The following is a 21,979-nucleotide window of genomic DNA, read 5'->3' on the forward strand; positions in this document are numbered from 1 at the left end:
CCCCTGGAGAGCTCTGGTGCTGGAAGGAGTGAAGGAAGGGGGATTTGCCACCCACTCCTTCGCTTCGCCTGGGATCTCTTCTTTCCCATCCCCTTTGGGTAAGTCCTGACTTTGCTTTTCTTTGAGTGTGATGGGATGGGGGGAAAGGGACAGGGGACACGGGAAGGCTATTGCTGTGGCTCAGAGCCTGGGTCCTCTTTTGGCATCATGTCTGGGCACACCATGAAACCAGAGCTTTGGGGGGCTGAGCTCTACCCATGGAGTCCCAGGCTGGGTCCTTCACCCTGTGAAGGATCCTAGGACACTTTGTTCCTGCCCGCTGTCTCGTGCTTTGGAGATGCTCCAGGGAYGGTGCTCTGGCTGTCCTAGAGCAGAGGGAGCAGGTGGGATGCTGCTTATGGCAGGATCGGAGAAAACATGGTGATGCACCAACTTTCCCATATATGCCAATGTTTGGATTCATGTTGGCACAAGGTGCTGGGTGATCAGGCGCTGCTGGAGCCAAGGGAGCTGCTTGGGATTTCAGGATGTGTCTGTCCTTCCTCTCGCCACCTGCCTGTCCCCATGTCCTGTTACCAAACATGTGGACCAAGTTTTCTTCCTAGGCTGAGCAGCAAGCTTATGGGGAGGGAGAGGGCAAATCATTGCCCCCCTGGGGGCAGTTAACAGTAATTGGGGCAGCACCAGCCTGGCTTTAGCAGTTCCCTCAAGCCTGGCGATACGACCAGACTGGTGATGTGTCTGGGACTGAGTCCTGCCCAGGGCTGCACCTGAAATCTGACCTTCGGGCTGAAATCTGACCTTGCCYGGAGCTGAGGAACTTCGCTGCAAAGGGGAGCCTGGGTTCCTGCTSTTTTGGGGATGGTTGTTTTCATTAAGACAGTCTGTGCCACCTTTCTTCATTCTTATTTTTCGCGGCAGAGAGATTGTATCTGCCTTCTSAGGTGACAAATGGTTGTTGTCCATATGATCAATATGTCCATATGGTCTAGCGGTGACATGGGGGACCTGGAGGTGTTAGGGAGCAGCAGATGCTGGATCTTGGTATCAGAGCCCAGGAGATGGGGATGGGCTGGACTGTCAGCACAGGAACCAGGGGACAAGGAGCTGGCTGAGGGTGGAGATGCTGCAGCCCGTGTCCGTCCTTACAGTCCTGTTAGTGCTCTTGGCCTGGGGGCCAAGACGTTCCCTGCCCCAGAGAGCAGGTGGGATGGGGTGTTCAGGGCGCGCTGGGAGAGCTGCTCTGTGCTCCCTGCTTACCCCACTTTCGAGATGTTTCTCCTGGCCCTGGGGTAATCCCCAGCCCGCAGTCTATTTAAAGCCTTTCCTATCTATTTTTTCCCCCTGGAGCCATGTGCTTTCGTTTATTTATTCCCTTTTCCTTTCCCTCCCGGTGCCCTATTTATCCCTGCCTCCCACACTGGCTCTCGCCATGTCCTGGGAGCGGCCAGCGCCCATCCCTGCCTTCCTGGAGGGCCAGGCGAGGTCCCCGCTCCAAGCGATGCCGCAACCTCCTGGGCGTTGACGTTGCCTCTGGACACTCATTTCTTCTTCCCTTCTCTCTTCACGAGTAGGGATTCCCTCCCTCTCTCCCTTCTTTTTGGTGTGGGAGGTGTTGCTGAGTCAAGCGTTGTGGGTTCCTGCCTAAACCGGGTGGATTGAATTTCTCCGAGTCTCCAGAAGAAACTGTGGACTCCCATCCTCACCTCCTTCCCCGTGCCGGGCTGCTCGAGAGGACCCCGCCGGGGCTGCCCCAGCGTGGGGGCCCCGTCACCTCAGGAGGGTCTCTGAGGTTTGTCCATCTCCTCGGGACACCGCTGGCTGCCGCCAGGGATTCCGGAAACCGGTGGCGAGGGGGCTCTTCCCAGCGCGGGGAGGAGCTGCCTGGGTTTGTGCTGGGTGTTATTCCCGCCGCGCTCTGCAGCGAGGGGGTCTGGGGGCTGCGGTGGGGCCGGGGGCGCGTGGGCAGCCTGGGCACGGCGGGGCGGGCGCAGCGGGCAGCGCCGGGGCCCCCCGCGCCGGCCGTCGCCTTCGGAAGCGTTTTGCTCGCAGATAGGAGCGCTCTGATTTCACACTATCGCATTAGAGCCGCCTTCYGTTCCTGACTCAGCCGCCTGGCCTCGGGCCAGAGAAGAGTCATTTTTTCCTCCAAAAGAAAGTGTTTAATGCTGCTCGCGGGCCCTTCCAGGAAACCTCGGCGGGGAGCTGGAAAAACAAGAGTCTGCAGCCCAGCCGGTGGCATTGGCGCGCCGGCGGGGGGACGGGCACGGCCCGCACGCCGTCCCCGCTGCACACGGGGTCCCTGCAGCCCCTCTTTGCACCCACGGGCTGTGCGACCCATTGGGAAATCGGCGTTGGGTGCAGCTCATGCTGCCGGGGGCGGTTGGTGCTTGGATGCTTGGAGAGGGATGGGAAGCCAGCGGAGGGGGAGCCGGGCAGTCCCAGCACGGGGCGTCCTGCCCGGGTTGCTGGAGGGCAGGGTGGGGACGTTGCTGTGTCGTGGCAGCCCGTTGGGGCCTGGCTGGGAGCGGAGCTGGCTGCTTGCACAGGCCCTGGGTTGTGGCATCCGTGCCTCTCGGGGAGGAGAGGCTACTGGCAGGAGTGGAAAGCATCGGCCGGCCAGGAAAGGACCRAGCAGATCCGTCCTCCCTGAAGGAGGGAAAGGAGAGCGTTAAAGGGTGGGAGCTTCTCTGTAGCCGGGGGAGAAAATGTCAAGGCTGGATCTGAGCATCATCTGGGAGGAGAGTGGGAAGAAGTGGGTGGGAAGGTGGCTCCCAAGTTCATCTGTCCTCCATCTGGGGATGAACACAGCCTGCTGACACAGGCAGATCCTCAGCCTGTGCTCCCAATGCCTGCGCAGGCAGCGCTCCCACCGTTAGCRCTGCCACAGCCCTGACAGGCTCCCCAGTGCCCTGTGGCCCTTGGTTCAACCGTGCAGAGAAGCAGGGACACTGTTATGTGCAAGCTGAWGCCTTATCAGCAGCCCCAACTGTCTCCATCAATGGATCCTGGAGGAAAATTGCCGTTGACACTGGATCAAAGCGTGGGATCGGGGGGTTACGTGCTGGATGGCTCCAGAGCATGCAGTGCTTTCAGGAGAGGACGTTGGGAGGAAGGACGGCATGCGGTGCATGGGCAGGGGGGTCTGGCTCCGGGCTCTGTGCACGGTGGCGCCTGTGGGATTGCGGAGGGTGCCGAGGAGGCGGCAGTGCCGGGAGCTAAGCGTTTTACGGCGGCGTGGAAGAGATCGAAACCGTCGGCTAATGGGCCCCATTAGCTCCGTGCGGAGAGCCAGCAATTGATCTCGGGTCTCGTGTTCATTTCTCCCCCTGCAGAGGTTGGGCACACACAAGGGCCCCTGGACGGGAGCCTCTACGCTAAGGTGAAGAAGAAAGACTCCCTGCACGGCAGCACCGGCGCTGTCAACACCGCCCGCCTCCCGCTCCCGGCGGCGCCCAACCACGTGGAGCACACGCTCTCGGTGAGCAGCGACTCGGGCAACTCCACCGCCTCCACCAAGACCGACAGGACCGATGAGCCGGGCGCGTCCGGGGCGCCCGGCGGCCACACGGTGCTGAGCCCCGAGGAGAAGCGGGAGCTGGAGCRGCTCCTTGTCGGCTTCGGCTTGGAGAGCGCAGCGCCCATGCACAACCGCGCGCCGGGCCCGCCGCCCGCCCGCTTGCCCACCATGACGGGCCGCCACGTGGTGCCGGCTCAGGTGCACGTCAACGGCAGCGCCGCGCCGCTGGTGCCCGAGCGCGAGACAGATATCTTAGATGACGAGCTGCCCAACCAGGACGGGCACAGCGTGGGCAGCCTGGGCACGCTCTCCTCCCTGGATGGCACCACCACCACCAGCGAGGCTGGGTACCACGAGGCCCCGCGCATAGGGAGCCTCTCCTCCCTGCCCAACGGCCCTTCGAGCTACAACGGCACCGAGAAGCTGCTCAAAGAAGGGCTCTACGATGCGGAGCCGCTCTCCAACGGTGGCTACCCCTACAACAACCAGAACACACTAATGGGGCACCACATCCGTGACCCACTCTCTCACTTGCGGCCGTCAGCATCCGCTCAGGAGAGCCTGGCCGGCTACCCGCCGAGGCAGCCGGGCTCTCCAGCCCCGGTCTGGCTGCAGCCCCAGCCGCTGGCCAGCGTGCAGCCCTACTTGTACAGCTACGACCCTCCCGGCGCCTATCGCTCCCAGTCCTACCCGGCGGTGGACTTGGCCAAGTACGACGCGAACCCCACGCTGCCCCAGGCCCCGGCTCGCAGCACCAGCAGCCGGGAGGCCGTGCAGAGGGGCTTGAATTCCTGGCAGCAGCAAGGCGGGAGCCGGCCGCCTTCCCGGCTGCAGGACGGTGCCTTGGAGAGCCACAGCCCCAGCGTCTCCAGCTGCAGCCCCCAGCCCAGCCCGCTGCAGCTCGTGCCCCCGCACAGCCACAGCATGCCCGAGTTCCCGCGGGCTCCGTCCCGCCGGGAGATCGAGCAGTCCATTGAGGCGCTCGATGTCCTCATGCTTGACCTCGCTCCCGCCGTGCACAAGTCGCAGAGTGTGCCCGTGACGTCCCATGAAGACAAGCCGGGGTCCCTGGTCTCCTCGCTGTCAGCCCAGCCTGTTTCGGGTCTCTATGGCCAGCCGGCTCTGCAGGTGGCCCCACCAAGGTCCTTCGGTACCTCCTTGAGGCCCGTGGTCTCCGAACCTGTGCCCAAAGCCTATTCTCCTGTGGGTCGTGGTGCCGGCGAGCCAGACTACCTGGTGCAGGATTACCGGGAGGCCTATTCGCCCTACGGCTACCAGCCGCCCTCCGTGCCAGAGCCAAGGAGTTACAGCCATGCCCCGGCCAGTGCCCCCGTGAGCGTCGTCTCGCTCGGCACCTCCTACAGCCCCGTGGGATCTCAGCAGCTCCTGGTCTCTTCCCCACCTTCCCCTACAGTCCCAGCGCAAAACCAGCTGCCCCCCAAGGGACTTGAGAGCTACGAAGACCTGTCGAGATCGGCTGAAGAGCCCTTGAATCTGGAGGGCCTGGTAGCCCACAGGGTGGCAGGTAGGAGGCTTTGATTCCTTGTGGGGACGGGAGGGCCCGTGTGTCCTGCAACGCCAGAGCCCGCCGGCTGCCCTGGGCTGCCTGGGGCCGGACTGGCATTCCCGGCTCTCCCTGGCATTCCCAGCTCTGCTGCCGGYGGCAGGGATGGCTCCGAGGCTGCAGCAGGGACTGCTCGTCCGTGCCGTGCGGCTCTCGGCTCGCGCTCGGCCGCTGCAGAGCCGATGTGCCCCGGGTTGTCTGCAGCGTGGGGGGCTCGGGGCCGGCGYGGGGCGGCAGCCTGTGCCTCTCCTTGGTGCCACGGGGCACCTGGATGGGCAGCTCTGCTTTAAGGGGCAGCGTCTGTGCCTAGTGTTGCATAGAGCTGGCTCCTCTCTGAGGGCAGATCCTTCCTTTCCCCTCTGAGTGCCAGACTTTGGGCTCCTGCCCAACCTGGGTGCCGCCTGGGAGGGAAATGTGCAGGGGGAGCAGCAGTATCCCCTCTCTTGCTTCAGGCCCTGCTCTCTGGGGCTCCTCAGCTCAGCCTTGTGCCCCAGTTGGCCCTAGGAAGGTAGGGAATGGGCCTGGTGTGTGTGAGGGCAACTGGGTGATGGGGAGGCACGTCCCAGCCCGGAGAGGATGGACAGCACCGTGTGCCTCTGTGCAGTGCAGAGCATCGGGGCTGTGGCAGGATGAGGGGGTTTGCTCCATGCCATTGAGAGGAAAACTGTGCTCCAAATTCCTGCCCTCTCCTGGATCTCTCTCAGGGAGCCTTGGGGCACAGGGGGTGCCAGCCCCTTCCCAGAAATGGGCTCCCATGGCCCTGGAGCTGTGTGGATGCCTCCTCCCGTGCCGTTTCAAGGAGCAGTTGTTTAGCAGYGACTTTTGGGAAGGATCCGGGGCTGTGTCCAGGCTCGGGGCCAGCTCACGATGCCGAGGCTTGGCGGCTCCGTCCGCTCCAGCTCTGTGCTCAGTGCAGAAACTCGCGCGGTATTAGCGGGAGGGGGAAAAGGCTTGGCTGGAAAAGTACAACCAGCCCCGGCCCACCGGGCCCCGGGCTGAGTCACTGCGGCCSTGGGCTCGGAGGCAGGAGGGCTCCAGTGGGACTGGGGGCTTGGGAGGTGACRGTGGGCAGCTTGCATCCGTCCGAACCCAGTATTTGTGATTCAGATGACAGAAGTGCTGAGGGACCCCAGAGCTTGTGCAGAGGGTTTGAAAAATATGCACCTCTGCGTGGCATCGCCTCCAGAGATACCCCTGTGTATCTGAATATTGCCAGGAGAAGCAATGCGGCAAACTGCAAAATCCTTCTAGCAGCTCCAAGGAGGGGTGAAAAAAYGGAGGTGGAAAAGAGCAGAGAGGGGGTGAGTGTGGAGAGGCCGGTTGGTTGTCYCTGGCACCATCCCAACGGGCAGTGCCATTTGTGGTGGGTTGGACATGGATGTTTGCTTGTGTCTATCAGAAACTGTTGCCCCAACTTCAGGAGTCCGGGAAAGGGTCCTGGAGGCGGGATGAGACCCATCTCCGGGCTTGCTGGGAAGGAGAGCAGCGGGGCTGGTGCCCACCCACGTCCAGCTGTCACCGACGGAGCCGGTGTCCGCTGACCTGCAGTGGGAACGAGGCGTCCCGGGGCAGCGCCGGGCTGGCAGTGGGCGCCTGGCGAGCCAGGCCTGGCTTTGTTTACATTCCCCGCTGCTATAAATTGCCCGGTGCATCCCAGGGCAGCAATGAGGAGCATCTCGCACCTCCTCCGTGCGCCGGGGCGGGGAGCGCCGGTGCTTCTGAGTCCCACTGCACCCTGCAGGAGCAGGAATGGTCCTTCAYGTCCCTCTGGCCTCCTGGTTAGGATGCTCTGTGCCCGGGGCATGCCAGGCCCGGGCACGCTGAGGTGCAAAGCCCAAGGCAAGCGTGGCAGATGTCCCTGGTTCCCCACCGTGGTGTTTGCCGGTCTCCTTGCTGTGCAGCTGCTCTCTGGCTGTGCCAGCACGTGCGAGGCTGGTGCAAGGTGCAGGGCACCTGTGCGGTGTCTTCCCAAGGGGACAGGTCCGAGCATCAGCGGGGCATTTACGGTGTGCTGGGAGGCTGCGTGTGGCTGGGAGCTGCCCAGTTCCCACGGGGAGCAGAAGAACCTGGAGCAGGGGCAGGGGGCTGCACTGCAGACCCCGCTGTGGGAGCCCAGCTAATATTTTCTCTTGTTTTTTTTCTCTCTCTCCCTATTGTCCATTGTGGTACGTCTTGTCTGTCCATCTGCCACTCCCTTCCCTGTGGTGGACCACATCTGTCTCCTGTGGGCTCCAACCCTCTCTTCCATCCCCTTGCACCCCTGTCTGGGTGTGCTGACAGAGTACAACGCCAAGCTCAGGGACCTCTGCAAGGGCTCCAAAGCCCCCCGTCCTCCTCTGAACCAGCCACGGCCCTTCTCCTCCTCTGGTTTGTTCTGTTCCCCTTCCTTCCTTCCTTCCTTCCTTCCTTCCTTCCTTCCTTCCTTCCTTCCTTCCTTCCTTCCTTCCTTCCTTCCATCCATCCATCCATCCATCTATCCTTCCCCTTCCTCCTTCCATCCTCTCTGCCTTCCTTCCTTCCTTCTCCTTCCTCCTTCCATCCTTCTCTGCCTTCCTTTTCCTCCACCTTCCATCCTTCATCCTTTTCCTGCATGCCGAGTGCTCTGTGTGTTGCATGGACATGGGATGGGGGTGGCTCAGGAGACCCACACAGGGTTGATCCCCTTTTTCAGCAGGACGATGCTCAGTGTCCCCATCGCCACRCACCTTGAGCTCCCCCAGCGGATGGGGAAGCCCCAGGCTGTGGGTGTGAACTCCTCTCTCCACTCTGGATTTTGTTTCTCATTCAACCTTCGCAGGGTTTACCTGGGCTGAATCCAGGGCTGACTTGGRGCTGCTGGGCCTGGTGTTCCTGGAGCACATCTCTCCATTCGTCAGCCCTGCTGCACTGGTTTTGGGGTGAAACACAGGCGGTTGTGTCAGCAAGGTGCTCTGGAAGAGTGCAGAGGAGGAGCTGGCTGTGGCCTGTGGGGTGGACGCGAGAGGGGCCGTGCTGCCGGGGCCAGCGAGCGGGGCAGGAYGCTGTGTCCGCAGGAGGGGCGCACCGTGCGGGAGGCAGGTTGTTAATGTCCGAGCATCCTTTCCAGCACATTCATCCCCCGGGGGTCGGGGCGAGCGGTGCTGGGAGCCTGGGTTTCCTCCAGGCGCTGTTACAAGCGCCCGGCGATGGTTCCCGCTCCCGGCTCCCGAACAATGAGTCCCTTTTTCCCRTCCTCCCTCCCTCCCTCCCCTCGCCGCCGTCTCTGTCTGTTTTCCATTTCTGGGGAGCAGAGAAGCRAAAGTCCAGTGAACTCGTGGATGTCTTGAGCGCCGGGCACAGAGAGGGGGATTGAGCGCCGCCGAGGCGCTTGGCTGGCGCTGCCCAGCGCTGGCTGCTCCCAGGAGCTCCTGCTTCCTTTTGCCGAGCACTTTATCCCCAAGACCTGTGCACCGATTCCCAGGGGCCCCCTGCTCCCACCTCCTCTCAGCCGTTCTCCTTGGGGTGTCTGGCCACGGGCTCCTTGCCTGGCCTCTCTCCCGCTGCGTGGGATCTGGGGACACCTGGGTGCATCGTGGCCGGGTGACCCGGAGCCATGGCCCGTCCCTGCGTTGCAAACAGGCGCTGTGCACCGAGAGCGCTGCCTGTTGTGCCTCCTGGGCTCGAAAAGCAAACAACGGGCACGCAGGCAACGTGCGGTGGGACCCGGCCGGGACCCCCGCTCTCTGCAGTGCTGGGTCTGCAGCTCGCCTTGGGACAGGCCAGGGGATGCTCCCGCTGCTGCTCCTGCAGCCCCTGCTCATCCACCAGCGTGCACGAAGCAGAGAGAAGAAAATGCAGAACTTTTTGCTTTATTTTTCCCCATTCCTTTTCTTCCTGTGCTTGCAACTTAGGGACACATTCGCTTAGAAGAAGAAGTGAAGCAAAAGATTTAGKCTGGCCACTCACAGCCCTCCGGATCGGCCACCACGCCGGCATCACGGCTTGCGTGCCGTTGCCCTGTCCTCTCTGATGGCCTTTTTACTGCCTGCCCCWGCCCCCCGGGCCGGGGCTGGCCGAGCCGCCGAGCACCTGCAGATGAGATCGGGAGTTGTGTTTCAAAGCCGCTCTGAGTGGAATTTTCCAGGCCGCCTCCGCGGCTCGAGCCAGCCCCGCTGGCGCGCGGCCCCCGCCTCTCAGCCCGGCCGCTTCTCCCCGGAGCGGCGATTTGATTGTCGTTGCCATTAGCTGCGCTGATTATTTAGAAATGCATCCACCTCCCTGGCTCGCTCCGAGCCCGTGCCGGGGCCAGGGAAAGTGTGAGGCGGCCCGCGCGGCTCCGCTGGCGAGCGGGATGTGCCGGCACAGGGAGGAGAGGTCAGCGGGCGCGAGGAGGCAGCCCCGCGGAACGCCGGGAAGCAGCTCGCGGCTGCTGCTCCTCTGTGAGCCCGTGGGAAAGGAGTTGGTGTAGGAAAAGTGCGTTTCCTGGAGAATGACATTGTGCTTTTATTTATTTATTTATTTACTTACTTACTTACTTTTTTGAGCCGAGAGGATCGGCAGGAAGGGCTGCGGGATGGGGCTGTCCCTTGTGCCAGGGACTGCTTTGCTGCCCTTGCTCTGCGCTCCCCGGCTGTGGGATGGTGTCAGCCCCCCTCTGGGACAGGGTGAGCAGTGGGTCTGAAACCAGGGGTGGCCTCACTGCTGTCCCAGAGAGGAAACGGACTGTGTCTAGCCCCGAATTGCTCCCCTGATAACTCTGTGATTGCCCTCTTCTTGTTGGGGGCATGAAAGGGAGACGTGGAGGGAGATGGAGAGAAAAGGCTGTTCTCCCATGTTGGAAAAGCTTGTGCTTTGGGCAGCAGCTGGGGAGCAGCTGGGGCTGCTCTGGTTCCCTGCCCCATCTCTCTGCATGGCCCGTCCACCCCCTGGCTGCAACCTCCACCTTGCTGCAGAAATGGCCCTGCTGCTGTGGCTGGAGCCACCTCTCGCCAAGTAAAGATGCTCCATGAGCATAGGGGGTATGGGCTCTCTCTCCCGGGAAGCGCCCATTCCCTGGGGACTCATCYTGCCCTTGTGCAGCCTGCGGGTGCCCATGGGCTTTGAGGGCCCAGGCAGGCAGTGCTGTCTCTGGGCTCTCCGGGCTGTGGGAAGATGCTCCATCCCACTGCGTGATGCTGCTGTGGGATGCTCTGCCAGCTGAATCCAAGAGCCAGGTGGTGCTTGGAAGGCTACAGCAGCCGTGTAGGTGCCAGCCACGGGAGGAAAAAGCAAGCTGGGCTTGTCTTTCTGCTCAGCTGCGGGCTGCTTCTTTAGGGACTATCYGATCCAGCTTGAAACAGGCCATGCCAGGGCGGTTAGGTGCTGCCTTAGGCGAATCTGCTGTCCCTGTGGGCAGAGCCCCAGGGCGGTCTCTCGAATGAGCCCTGGGCATCTCCTGCYGCTGCCACCTCCGCTGGCACCTCCTGAGCGCGTCACCTTCCCTGTGCTTGTCCTACAGGGGTGCAGAGCCGGGAGAAGCAGCCCCCGGACGAGAGCGCCGTGCCCGCCCGCAAGCGGCCGCCCAGCGAGAGCCACTATGAGAAGAGCTCGCCGGAGCCCGGCGCGCCGCGCAGCCCCGCGCTGCGCTCGCCCGTGCACAGCGTCTCGCCCGAGGTGGTCAGCACCATCGCGGCCAACCCCGGAGGCAGGCCCAAAGAGGTGCGATGCTGCGGGCGGCTGGCGGGGGGACATGGAGTCTCCGCCGCTTCCCGCGGCAGGAGGTCCAGCTGGGGCTTAGCTTTTTAGCAGGGAGGCTGGGAAAGCCTCGGCCCGCTGTGCTCCCGGTGCCGGTGTCGCGGAGGAGCGAGCCCAGGGACGGCACTGAGCTCTTCCCTTGCTYTCCCGCAGCCTCACCTCCACAGCTACAAGGAAGCCTTCGAGGAGATGGAGGGCGCCGTCCCCAGCAGCCCCCCTCCCGGCGGCGGCGGTGAGATTTCTCCCCCCACCCCAGACCTCCCCGTCTCGCCACAACCCCCTTCCTCCGAGCCCCGTAAGTGCCGCGGCTCCGGGAGGTGGAGGGGCTCGGTGGGTGGCTAAGCCAGAGAGTTGCCAAGGGGCAGACGGCTCCAGGCTCCAGACACCCACCACCATGTGCATCGCTCCTCCTTCTCCTCTCTATCTCCTCCTTTCTCCTCTTSGCATCCCACCACACACTGCCCAGCGCCTCCTTCTGCTCCACAACATCCCACACCCAGCACCTTCCTCCTGGTTTTTCCCTGTCCTCCATGCACGGGGACAATTTGCAGCAGGGATCCTGAGGCTGGACAGGAGAGGGGTGACAGGGTGCAAGGCAGCATTGTTTTTCCCAGACCACTCCAGCACTTTTGCATCTTCCCTACTTGCACAGCATAAAAATAGGGACGTTGCCGTAGCGGGAAAGCGAGGTTAGCAGCTGGGATAGGTGCTTGGGACAGTTTCTCATGCAGTGTCACTTCTCACTCACTGTTTCCAGTGCAGGAGGGGCCAGAGGGCTGGGAGATATTTGCAACAGCGGGGTCCTTTGCATGAGAGACTTCTCTGCTCCTCTGTTTCCTCTCTGACTAACCCCGACCTGAGTCACGGTGGTTGGTGCTTTCTGGGGCTGTCTGACCGGCTCGCAGCAAAGCCCCATGTGGAGCAGCACGTCAGCACGGCGGGACTTGGGCTGGAGCRGAGCAACGGAGTGGCCGCTCGCCTGGGAAACCCAGCAAGGCTGGTCACAAAGATGGCAATTCCCCCCCAAAATTCTGTGGGATGAGCTCTGAGGGATGCGCTGGCCCTGGGAATGCTGGGGCTGCCTGCAGCCCCTTCCGATGCTGTGTCCTGATAGCAGTGGTCACTGTGGGCAACCATGGAACTTGCCCAGATGGGCTCGTGAGGCTATTTCCATCTGTTGTGCTGCTGTTTCTCATCTGCAGCGTGCCAGTGTCCGAGCCCTGTTTCATGGGATGCAGCGGATGGAGTGTGGGAGCATCCCCGGGGCATCTGGCAGCTGGAAAATGGCTCTGTTGTTCCAGGGGGACACAGAGAGCTTGGCCTCGGGATGGGAACTCCTTGGCATGGGCACAGTGGCTCCTTCTGGGGATGAGTCACTCAGAGAAGTGACGGGAAGGGCCTCACTGGAGAAGTGCCCCCCAGGCCGTGTATTTTATCCAGCGCCATGGGGAGGCCTGGGCATTTTGTAGCTGAACCTTTCAGGCTTAGCCAAAGCGGCAGGGGAGGGATGCGGGAGCGATTCCCCTCCATGGAGAGGTTGATCCTTGGGGGAATTCCCAGCCAGGGGAGGACCCCACAGTTCATCAGCTGACAGAGGCCGAGCTTGATGCTGTGGCTTGTGGCAGGGCCAGATTTGGGGGGATTAAACACCCACCAGGGCCGGGGAAGGTGCTGCCATCTCGCCCTTGCTTGGTTTCCCAGTGGCTCAGCCGCACAGTTGTTGCAACCCAAGGCCGCCGTGGGGATGTGGCCTCTGCGGGGTCTGGCTTTCCCCATAGCCGCCCACCACCCGCCACCTCCCGGCCCTGGGCGCTGCGCCCCAGCTCTAAGTGGGGACAGGCTGACACCGTGCCCTGAAACTCCCTCTTGCTCCGTCCTGCTGGAGGCAGAACGCCTCCCCGCGAAGCCTCCAGCCACCCCTGGGCTCAAAGGTCTTCTGGTGGGTTAGAAAGCTGGATTATTTGTGGCTGGGGTAAGAGGCAACATTGAGGAGATGGGAGCCAACCCCRTGGGGTGGGATGGGGCAGGATGCACAGCCAGCTCGGAGAGACCGACTGTACTGCAGTTCACCTGGTTCATCCACTGCTCCCAGGGCACCAGGAAACCCTGCTGCCCAGCACCCCCAGTGCATCCATACTCATGCCCATATCTGCATATACAGCTCCGTTGTATATGGACGTATGGATGCACACCATAGGCCATACCTGCATTTCCAGATCTCAGAGAACATGCCGCATATGACCATCCTCACCTGCCCCTTGGAACTGTTCTGAAGGATGTGGGGTTTTTTTGGCAGTTTTGCTGTCCATTTTGGGGTGTAATGGGTTGTTCTGGGCCAGCCCAGCCTCAGCACAGCCAGATGGGGGCCAGAAGGGGGGTTAAGTGCTTGGGAGAGCTGGTGGGGGGAGGTGGCTGCCCTCAGAGGAATGATGATAGAGGCTTGCACCTATGGTAGGACCCTTTCCTCATGGGAACACTGCTGGGAGATGGCACCTGGGCCTGCCCCAGCAGGAGCTGACCCTTCCCTCCAGCCTCCCATTCCAGGAAGAGGCTGCTACTTTGTGGACACCTCCTGCCCTGCAAGCATCCCCAAATGCTCTTGCTGGTGCACTGTCCCAGGGTGACACCTCTGATGGGCACTGGCTGCCTGCCCTGCAGCTTCTCTTCCCCTCAAGTGGGATGAAAGGGTTGTGAGGGGCTGCGAACCCTCCAGCAGTGCCACCATGGGCCTTTCTGAAGCTTTTTCTGCCTTCCCTCTGTTAACGCTGCTGTTTCTGCTTCCTGTGTGGACAGTGCGCTCCCCGCCCGGCCTGGCCAAGACGCCGCTGTCAGCGCTGGGGCTGAAGCCCCACAACCCAGCTGAGATCCTGCTGCACCCGGTGGGAGGTGAGCGCGGGGCTGCAGGTGGGAGGTGGCTCTCCATGAGGGATGTCCATGGGACACGTCTGGTAGTTCCCTTGACTGGAGAGGAGAGGGCACTTCTGCCTCCTCCTTTGGGACAGGCAGCCCTAGAGGGTTTGCAGCTTCCCCGGGTCATCTGGGACCATTTGCCCATGTGAGCTCAGTGCTGCCGTGGGGGGCTCATCCCAGCAGGGCCATATGGCAGAGGATGAGTGGTTGTGTTGATGAATTCCCCATTACTGGAAATCTTTGCTGGCAGAGCCTGAAGAAGCCTGTGTCCCGTCTCCTCCGCAGCGCTCCCTTCATYCCTCCTCCTCCCAGTGCAGCTGGAGAGAGTTTGCCCTTTCGGGAGCAGAGCCTGTCAGCCAGGACAGTATCCAGAGCCCTCTCCATCCCAGGAACAGGTTCCTGAGTGCAAAGGCTGCAGCGACCCCACGCTGGGCTCTCTTGGACGTGCTGGGTCTCAGCGTCCCAGAGCTGTCGGCTGAGCCAGACCCCTTGCTGCTCGCCAGCCCCACAGACCCTGCTGCGACCTGCGGGGTGCAGCTTAGATGATGCTCCCCTGGTGCTTGCAGATTTTTCTTTCAGAGCAGCCCTTCGTGGTTGCCTTCCACCAGGGTGCCCCCACTTCCCCGCCCCAAAGCAGCTGCCTCAGGTCTGGAAATCACTCCCGGGGTGTCAGACTGGTTGCAGTCACCCCCAGGAGCTGTGTCTGGGGTGCAGGGGCTGGGTTGGGTGCACGATGAGGAAAGTGTGGGTCCCTTCCTTTGCTCTCCATGTGCCCTCATCAAAGGAAGGAAAAGCCTCTAAACTTTGATTTCTCTCTCTGTCTCACACTTCCCTTCTTCCATTTCTCCTCACATCCCATCACTCCCCTGCTCCTCCATCTTTCAGAGCTAGAAGGGGAGGCGGGAGTTGACTCTGGTGAAGGTAAGAAAGGCTTTTCTCTCTCTGTATCTCTTTTCCCCACTCCTTCCAACTCTCTGGRCCCATCACTCAGAGAGGGCTGAATCTGTCTGAGATAGCAGGTTTCCCTTCACTGGAGGGGTCTCTAAGTCGACCCTTGGAAGTGATTTGGGAGCCTGAGTCTTGATGATCCCAATCCTTTTTGGGAAGAGAAATGTTGTGTCTTGTGATGTGACTGGATTCTCTGATGTCTCTGATGCATGGGGTAAAGAGGGGCCAGTGCTTTTCCAGCTCCTGGTGTTTGGAGTTCCCCTCCGTGGTGTCAATCCGCGGGTGCTTGCCCAGGAGCTGTGTGTTCCCTGCAGTCTCTCCTGGCCAGCACCTCGCTCCTGTAGCCACCTTGTCCCAGGACGCACGCCGAGGTCCATCGCATAGGGTGGCAGTGGTCCAAGGAGGYTGAAAGCTCTTTGTGTGCGAATGTGGCGCGTGATGTCCTCGCTGGAGACACCCTGCGAAAGCTGGCACGCCTCAGCCGCCGCCAAATCAGCCCCGTGTCCAGGATCCTTCCCTCCCCCTCTGGCCGCGCTCCTGCCATTTGGAGGAGAGCGAAAATAAACCAAAGTGCAGCACAAAAGGTCACAAGGCGCAAAGGCTGCAAACATGTTGCTGCCTCCGCTGGGCGCCAGCCCGTCCTCTCGGGCGGCGGCGGAGCACACCGGCCCCGAGCAGCCGCCGCCGGCGGGCACAGCCGCCCAAGAGCTGCCCCGAATCCCCACAGCTGCTCCCGTCCCATCCCGTCCCGTCCCCGGGCTTTGCGTCCCAGCAGGACGCTGTGACACGGGCTGAGCTGGGACGGCTCGATCCACCCGCGGCCTCCGTCATCTGGGATTTGCAGGGCCTCCCGAGCAGGATTTGGGATGGCTCTGCGGATCGCGGAGCTCCTGCGTGGCTCTGGGATGGCGCGTGTCCCGCGGCCGCAGAGGCGTTGGGAGCGCCTGCAATTACCCAATGTGCCGCCTTCGATCTAATCGTTCTTGGGTGGTTTTATGTTCCTATTTAATGAAAGTTCAGGCCTTCAGGGCCAGGATGGGAAACTATTTGTTCTCAATCCTTTTCGGTGAGAGGATGTCTCTTCTCGGTATGTTTGCTACGTTTTTCCGTGCCCCATGGGAACAGTTAGTGTTTCACCGCAGAAATTCCTTGAAATACAAATATTAGCCCAAACATGAACATTGTGGAGATGCCGGAGAAAGAGTCTGCTTAAAAAAAAATTACACAAAAGTTCCTCCATTTCTAGAATTTCCAGATTTTTCAGATGGTTTCTTGGAGGCCTTAGAGGAAGAAAAGTGGAGATAAAAATAGGCTTTCCCCCCAGATTTTCCTTCTAGATGTTTCCGTCTAGAGCATTTTTGCCCTCCAAAGACCCAAACATCTCTTCTTCAGTCCTTTGCACCAAAGCCCTCAGGAGTCAGACAGAAAGGAGMTTCTTTGGTGTCACGTTTTCCTGCTGCTTGTGTGACGCTTAGCCTGGGTGAGGACTTTGGGCAACCCCATGCCAGTGGGGGTAAAGTAGCCACCACCAACCTCTTGCAAAACCGCTTTCCTTCTCTCACCCTTTGAGATAATGTGGTGGCTGGAGTGGGGCTTGGTCCACAGCCCCGAGCAGGGACCTTGTTTTGGCTTAGGGGAGGTGGTGGGGGCTTTTCAGATTGCGCTGGCATGAGTTTAGATGAGTTTAGGCATGAGTGCATGAGTTTAGACCCGGCTGCCGCCTGCAAGGAGGCTTTAAAAAGCCCGTCACACTTGTGGTGTGGGGTATTTCTGGCAGGAGCGCAGCCCCCTCGGACTCGGGAAGGGTCTGGCACACAGGGAGCTCCTCTCTGGAAGGGATTCCCAAATAGCTGCCCACCCTTGGATGACTCACGGCCTCTCTATTCTCCCACCGTCTTCCTGTCTCCAGAGCCTCTTCCAAGAAAACGCAAGAAAGCAAGATYGGATTTTTCATTCTAAAAAAATCCTGCCTCCGACTTCCCAGTTGTTTTTTCTCTTTCATGTAGTGAACCAACCCGCAGAGACGTGTGCCCACAGCTGCGCAGCCACCCTCGCTGTCTCGTACTTATTCTTGCACAGCCCCTTGCACTTGCCCACCCAAGCTCCTGCACGTTCACGTGTGGGCTTTGCCTTCCCTTTGCCCTTCTTGCTAAGCCCCTGGCTTCTGCCTCCATGTAGTCTCTCTGCATTCGCAGGAGGGGCTGGTATTCACAGCCCTTTCGTCTTAACCTCTTGCAGACTGACTCATTTGTCCTGTCTGGCTAATTTTAGTCTGGGGTGGGGACAAGTGAGGAGATGCGTGTTGCTGTGAAATTAATTTAATTACCTAAGCAGCCCTGAGTTTCTTGCAGCTGCCTTGGGTGTCCCTCTGGATGCCAAGCGCCTTGTCCCTGTCACTCCAAGCCTTGTGCCCTGCCTCAGCCACTGGTACCCAGCCCATGTTGACGTCATTGGGTTTTCTGCTCAGATCTTTGCTGGGATTGCTGAGCGGGGCTGGGCAGAGAGCTCAGCCTCGGGGGACTGACTCATCCTCCCCTGTCTGCAGAYGGGCACTTAACTTTGGTTCTCTATTCACGGAGTGCTGTAGGGAGGRAAGGAGAGAGGGCTGTGACAGTCATTTTCCTTGCAACACCCCTGGATTGAGCTCTGAACACGGCCCAGTGCATTGGTGCTGCTGGCTGGAAGCAGGCTGTCTTGCCCGCAGGCTTAGCCAGAGCCTGGTTGTTATGAGTAATGATAATAATAATGTRTGTAGCGCTAATTAGTACTGCAGAGTCGCCCAGGGCATGGCCAGCCTGGAGCTGGTGGAGCAGGGGGCCTGTGGGGATGCCCAGCCCAAAGCATTTTAGGCAGTCCAACAATGTGGTCAAGCAGGGAAGAGGGCATGGGAAGTGGCAGGAGGCAAATGTCATTGGATTCGCTCATGCTGTGCCTCGTGCTGCCAGTCCAGCCCCAGTCCTGAAGAGGAACAGGGTCCCCTCGGTGCTGTGTGTCCAACACGGGCAGACTCGAGGTGGGGACAGTCTCCAGGCTCCAAAGGAAAACTGCTTTTTCTGAGTTCACATTCAAGCTGGAGTGGGGAGGAAGCACTGAATGCTCCGGGTGAAATAGCTGGGATGCTGCCCTGGTCTCTGCTGCTGGAGATGGCACAGGGCAGAGATCACGGGACGCAACTGTTGGTCCTGCTGTGAGTCACTGCGGCCTGGGCCGGGCCACCGGTTCTATTTTTACGGGTTGAGGATGAGTGTGGAGCACAACGTGTGCTGCGTGGCATCCTAGCCAGAGAGGGACACTGATTCGGATCAGGGCAGAGGGACAGCAGTGTCAGAGCCTGCAGTGAGGCCGAGTCACGCTGCAGGAGGGGACCGTGGCTCTGCTCGCCCTGGGAAGGGACGGGCAGGGTTCCCCCTCCCTGTGTGCTTGCTTGGGGCTTCAGGGACTATTAGAGTAACCATAAAGCGTGTGCAAGGCCCATCCTGTCTGTTTTTGCACATCCTTTGGGGATGTGGGAAGGAGATGGTCAGACTTCTTTTAGGCTGGTTGAAATGATGGTGCAGAGGGATGGGGGGAAATGTGCAGCTGGAGGAGCTCAGCTCAGGCACCTTCACTGCTTGGAATGGGGTGGCTGGGACAGGCACGACACCATTCCTGCACTCTCAACAGCAGCACCAGCCATGGGCTCATGCACTTCCCTTTCCCTTGTGCTGCAGAGCCCAGGAGCTACGTCGAGTCGGTGGCACGGACAGCCACAACAGGCAGAGGGGGGAGCCTGCCGGCCGTCCAGCCGGAGACCACTGAGGTGCCCACCAGGAATGGTGCCTTCAACTCCTTCATCGCTCCCAGCCCCATCTCCACAAGCAGCCCCATTCACAGTGTGGACGGGTAAGCAGGCAGCTCSTTGCGGATCTCTGTCCCTCTTTGCAAGCTGGCAAAGCTGGAGGGCTCCTCTGGCATCTTCAGAGGTGGTTGTGACATGGTGCTCCCCAAGGACATAGAGTTGGGTCACTGGTGGTCACTGGGCCCTGGGTAGCATCTTGCTGGGAACATGGTCCCTGGGGCAGGAGGAGGAATTGGGTCTGTGTTAACACTGCTTGGGGCTGGGTGGAACTAGTTGTGCTGTGGAAATTTCCAGCAAGTGACATATGGAAATGTGGAAATCTGTGTGTGTGGGAGGAACTGAAGCTGCCTCYAGTTGCTTTCACATGGCTATCAGGTTCTGGGCTGTTGTCCTGCTGCTGCCACTGCTCAACACAGTGACTTGCTGGCTCCCTGCCTCAGTTTCCCTGCGTGCTGCTTGGAGACGTGGTGCCAGCGAGCAGCCACAGCAGGTCCCAGCAACTGCATCCTTCCCACCTGCCCATCTCTCCTCAGAGCCTCCATCCGCAGCTACCCGTCGGAGGGCAGCCCCCACGGCACGGTTACGCCTCCCCACGCTGCGGCCGAATCCACCTACCGGTCGCCCGTCGCCTCCCAAGTGCCCTCTGCTTACAGCAGCTACCAAAACTCGTCTCCATCCTCCTTCATCGCGGCCCAAGGCGGCGCCCYGGGCACAGCCTACAGCAGCCCCGACTACCCCGACAGCCGCGGCGGCCTCACGCCGGACCCGCAAGCTCGGCCGCAGCCGCAGGTCAGCGTGGTGGGGGTGCACACGCTGCCGGGGAGCCCCCGCACGCTGCACCGGACAGTGGCTACCAACACGCCGCCCAGCCCGGGCTTCGGGCGCCGCGCGCTCAACCCCGGTGTGACGGGCGCTCCCGGCAGCCCCGGTTTGGGCCGCCACGCGCCCGCGGCGCCGGGGAGCCCCGGCCCGGCCCGGCACCAGGCGCTGCCCGGCGCTCCCGCCGGCAGCCCGGCCTACGGCTACGCCGCCCCCGAGGAGAGGCGCCCCACGCTGTCCCGGCAGAGCTCGTCCGGCTACCAGCCGCCCTCCACGCCGTCCTTCCCCGTCTCGCCGGCCTACTACCCTGGCACCAGCACGCCCCACTCCTCCTCGCCCGACTCGGCTGCCTACCGGCAGGGCAGCCCCACGCCGCAGCCCGCGCTGCCCGAGAAGAGGAGGATGTCGGCCGGGGAGCGCTCCAACAGCCTGCCCAACTACGCCACCGTCAACGGCAAGACGTCCTCGCCCCTCTCCAGCGGCATGTCCAGCCCCAGCGGCGGCAGCGCCGTCACTTTCTCACACACCCTGCCGGACTTCTCCAAGTTTTCCATGCCAGGTAAGGGGCTCYGCTTCGAGGGTGACAAGAACATGGAAAAAGGAATAGGAGAAGTTTTGGCTTCTCCTGGTCAGCAGGTCTCAAGTCTCCCTTCCCTGTCCTCTCTTTACCCCTTGCTCTCCCCTCTTCTGCACTGGTGAGTGGGGACGGGGTCGGGTTGTGACTTGATTTATTCCTCCAGTCAGCATAGAAACCAACGGCACTTCTGGGGCTTGGGCCACTTCCTGCTTTTTTGCTTCTAAAAACAGCGAATCCAAACAGGAAAATACTGACTGAGCATCAGAAGCAAACTTGCTGTCATGCTGGCATAAACAGTGCAGGAGTTTGTGTACGGGGACATCAAAGCCCCAGGAGGCCGCTCGCATCCGCGTGGCCTTTCTCCCCGTGGGGACTCGCTGACCCCGGAGMCCCTTTCCCTGCCGGCCTTGTCCCGGAGGGACCCTGCTGCACTGCATCCGGTGGCCTCCTTATTTTGCAAAGCCGGGCCCAGGGTGCCTGGAACCYGTCTCCCTGCCCCTGTTAGGAGACACCTCCGTGACGCCAAGATCGGGCTGATAGGACAAGAGGAATAAAGCGCCGCCAGAGCAGCGGCCAGGTTGGTTTCGCAGCCCTTTGTGGACACCCTGGCCGCATCGCTCATGTTCCCTGTGGGCTGCCAAGCTCAGCGCCCGCAGGGAGAAGGGATGTTTCCGAGCTGTGAAGAGCGAGTGTGAAACCTTAGGAATTAGAGAGGAGGCTGGAGATGAGAACGAACCCTCCCTCTGCAGGCAACTAGATTGCAACGGGCTGATAAAGCCTGCGGCGTTATCTGACCAGCCCTGCAGGTTGTTTACTTGTCTGTTTGTGAAAAGCAGGTGGTTAGAAATGGAGAGTGAGCAAAGCACAAGTTTCATAACAGGAGCATTGGGTCCCATCGGGGCTCGGCCACAGACAGAGCCTGGCAAGGCTGGGCCGCGCTGGGRACCAGCTGCCTTTCCTGGGGAGCATCTGCCTGTTGGGTCCTCTGCATGCAGCTAAGAYAAGGCAAGGGATTTATATTTATGAGGGATATAGCTCTGGAGAGTGGTAAAAAGTCAGGGGGATCTCCTCCCCACCATCTGGACATCCCATTTTTTCCACAGACAGCTTTTAATCACCTGTCTGGCCAACTTTTAAATAACAAGTGACTTTTTTTTTTCTCAGTGTACATGCAGGATAAGCTCTTCCCTGCATAGCCTTTCAAGGCTTGTGCCTGCATTTAGCTTTAGATGTGGCCACACCAGCTCTAGGTGAAGACCAACCTGACCATGTTTGGATGGAGCCTGCCACGACCTGAGATTAGGGCAATATGCTTTGGCTAAAATGGGGTGAAGATATTAATACTCCTGGAGATCAGCTGGCAGTGCCTCACTGCAGGCAGGAACTGCTGAAAACAAAAACAGGATTTTATTTAGAGTGTCTCATGACTTTTTTTTTCTTTTCCCCTTTCCTTCCTGCAGACATCAGCCCTGAGACTCGTGCCAATGTCAAGTTTGTCCAAGACACTTCCAAGTATTGGTACAAACCGGACATTTCCAGGGAGCAGGGTGAGTGAAGACATTAATGCTCCTGGAGATGGYTTGGGTACTCCTGGGTAAATGGCTTGAGGAGGAGGTGTCAGCCAAGTGAGCCACATTTGAGACTCCGGATGCACCACTGTGTTGGAGGCTGGAGTTGGAGATAGCTGCAGGACTGTGGGAGCTAGAAGGAATTTCTTTGAGGGAAAACCCTGCGGCTGGGTAGGGAGTGAAGTCGGATGGGGATGCTGGAGCTGTGGGAGAGTGGATTTGAGGCCAAGCCAGCTGCAGGCGTTGCACTCCCCAAGCCTCCCTTTGCGCACCGGTGTCTCCCAGTGTGCAGTGGAGCTGTGCAGCTTGGTGGCCAAGCRCCCGGCTCTTGCCCGGCTACTGCTCCGAGGGCTCTCAGAGCCGCCTTTCTCTCTCTGCAGCCATCACGTTGCTGAAGGACAGAGAGCCGGGGGCTTTCATCATCCGCGACAGCCACTCGTTCCGGGGAGCCTACGGCCTCGCCATGAAAGTGGCCTCCCCACCTCCCACGGTCATGCAGCAGAACAAGAAAGGTATTGTGTGCCCTGCTGCTTCCCACGCGGGG

General features: G+C 60.7%; 1 protein-coding gene across 1 annotated transcript in view; it reads left to right on the forward strand.

Moving 5' to 3' along the window:
• Positions 1–21,979, forward strand: part of TNS1 (tensin 1) — a 53,131-nt gene that overhangs the window by 25,330 nt on the left and 5,822 nt on the right. Inside the window, exons 16-23 of the mRNA XM_026053589.1 lie at positions 3,336–5,045; positions 10,540–10,739; positions 10,929–11,070; positions 13,569–13,661; positions 18,344–18,515; positions 19,005–19,849; positions 21,328–21,414; positions 21,816–21,947. Of these exons, the coding sequence (XP_025909374.1) occupies positions 3,336–5,045; positions 10,540–10,739; positions 10,929–11,070; positions 13,569–13,661; positions 18,344–18,515; positions 19,005–19,849; positions 21,328–21,414; positions 21,816–21,947 (3,381 nt within the window). The remainder of the gene's footprint in view (positions 1–3,335; positions 5,046–10,539; positions 10,740–10,928; positions 11,071–13,568; positions 13,662–18,343; positions 18,516–19,004; positions 19,850–21,327; positions 21,415–21,815; positions 21,948–21,979) is intronic.

This window comes from Nothoprocta perdicaria, unplaced genomic scaffold (assembly GCF_003342845.1).
Source record: "Nothoprocta perdicaria isolate Ctin4 unplaced genomic scaffold, notPer1 scaffold_0, whole genome shotgun sequence".
Classification (NCBI taxonomy): domain Eukaryota; kingdom Metazoa; phylum Chordata; class Aves; order Tinamiformes; family Tinamidae; genus Nothoprocta; species Nothoprocta perdicaria.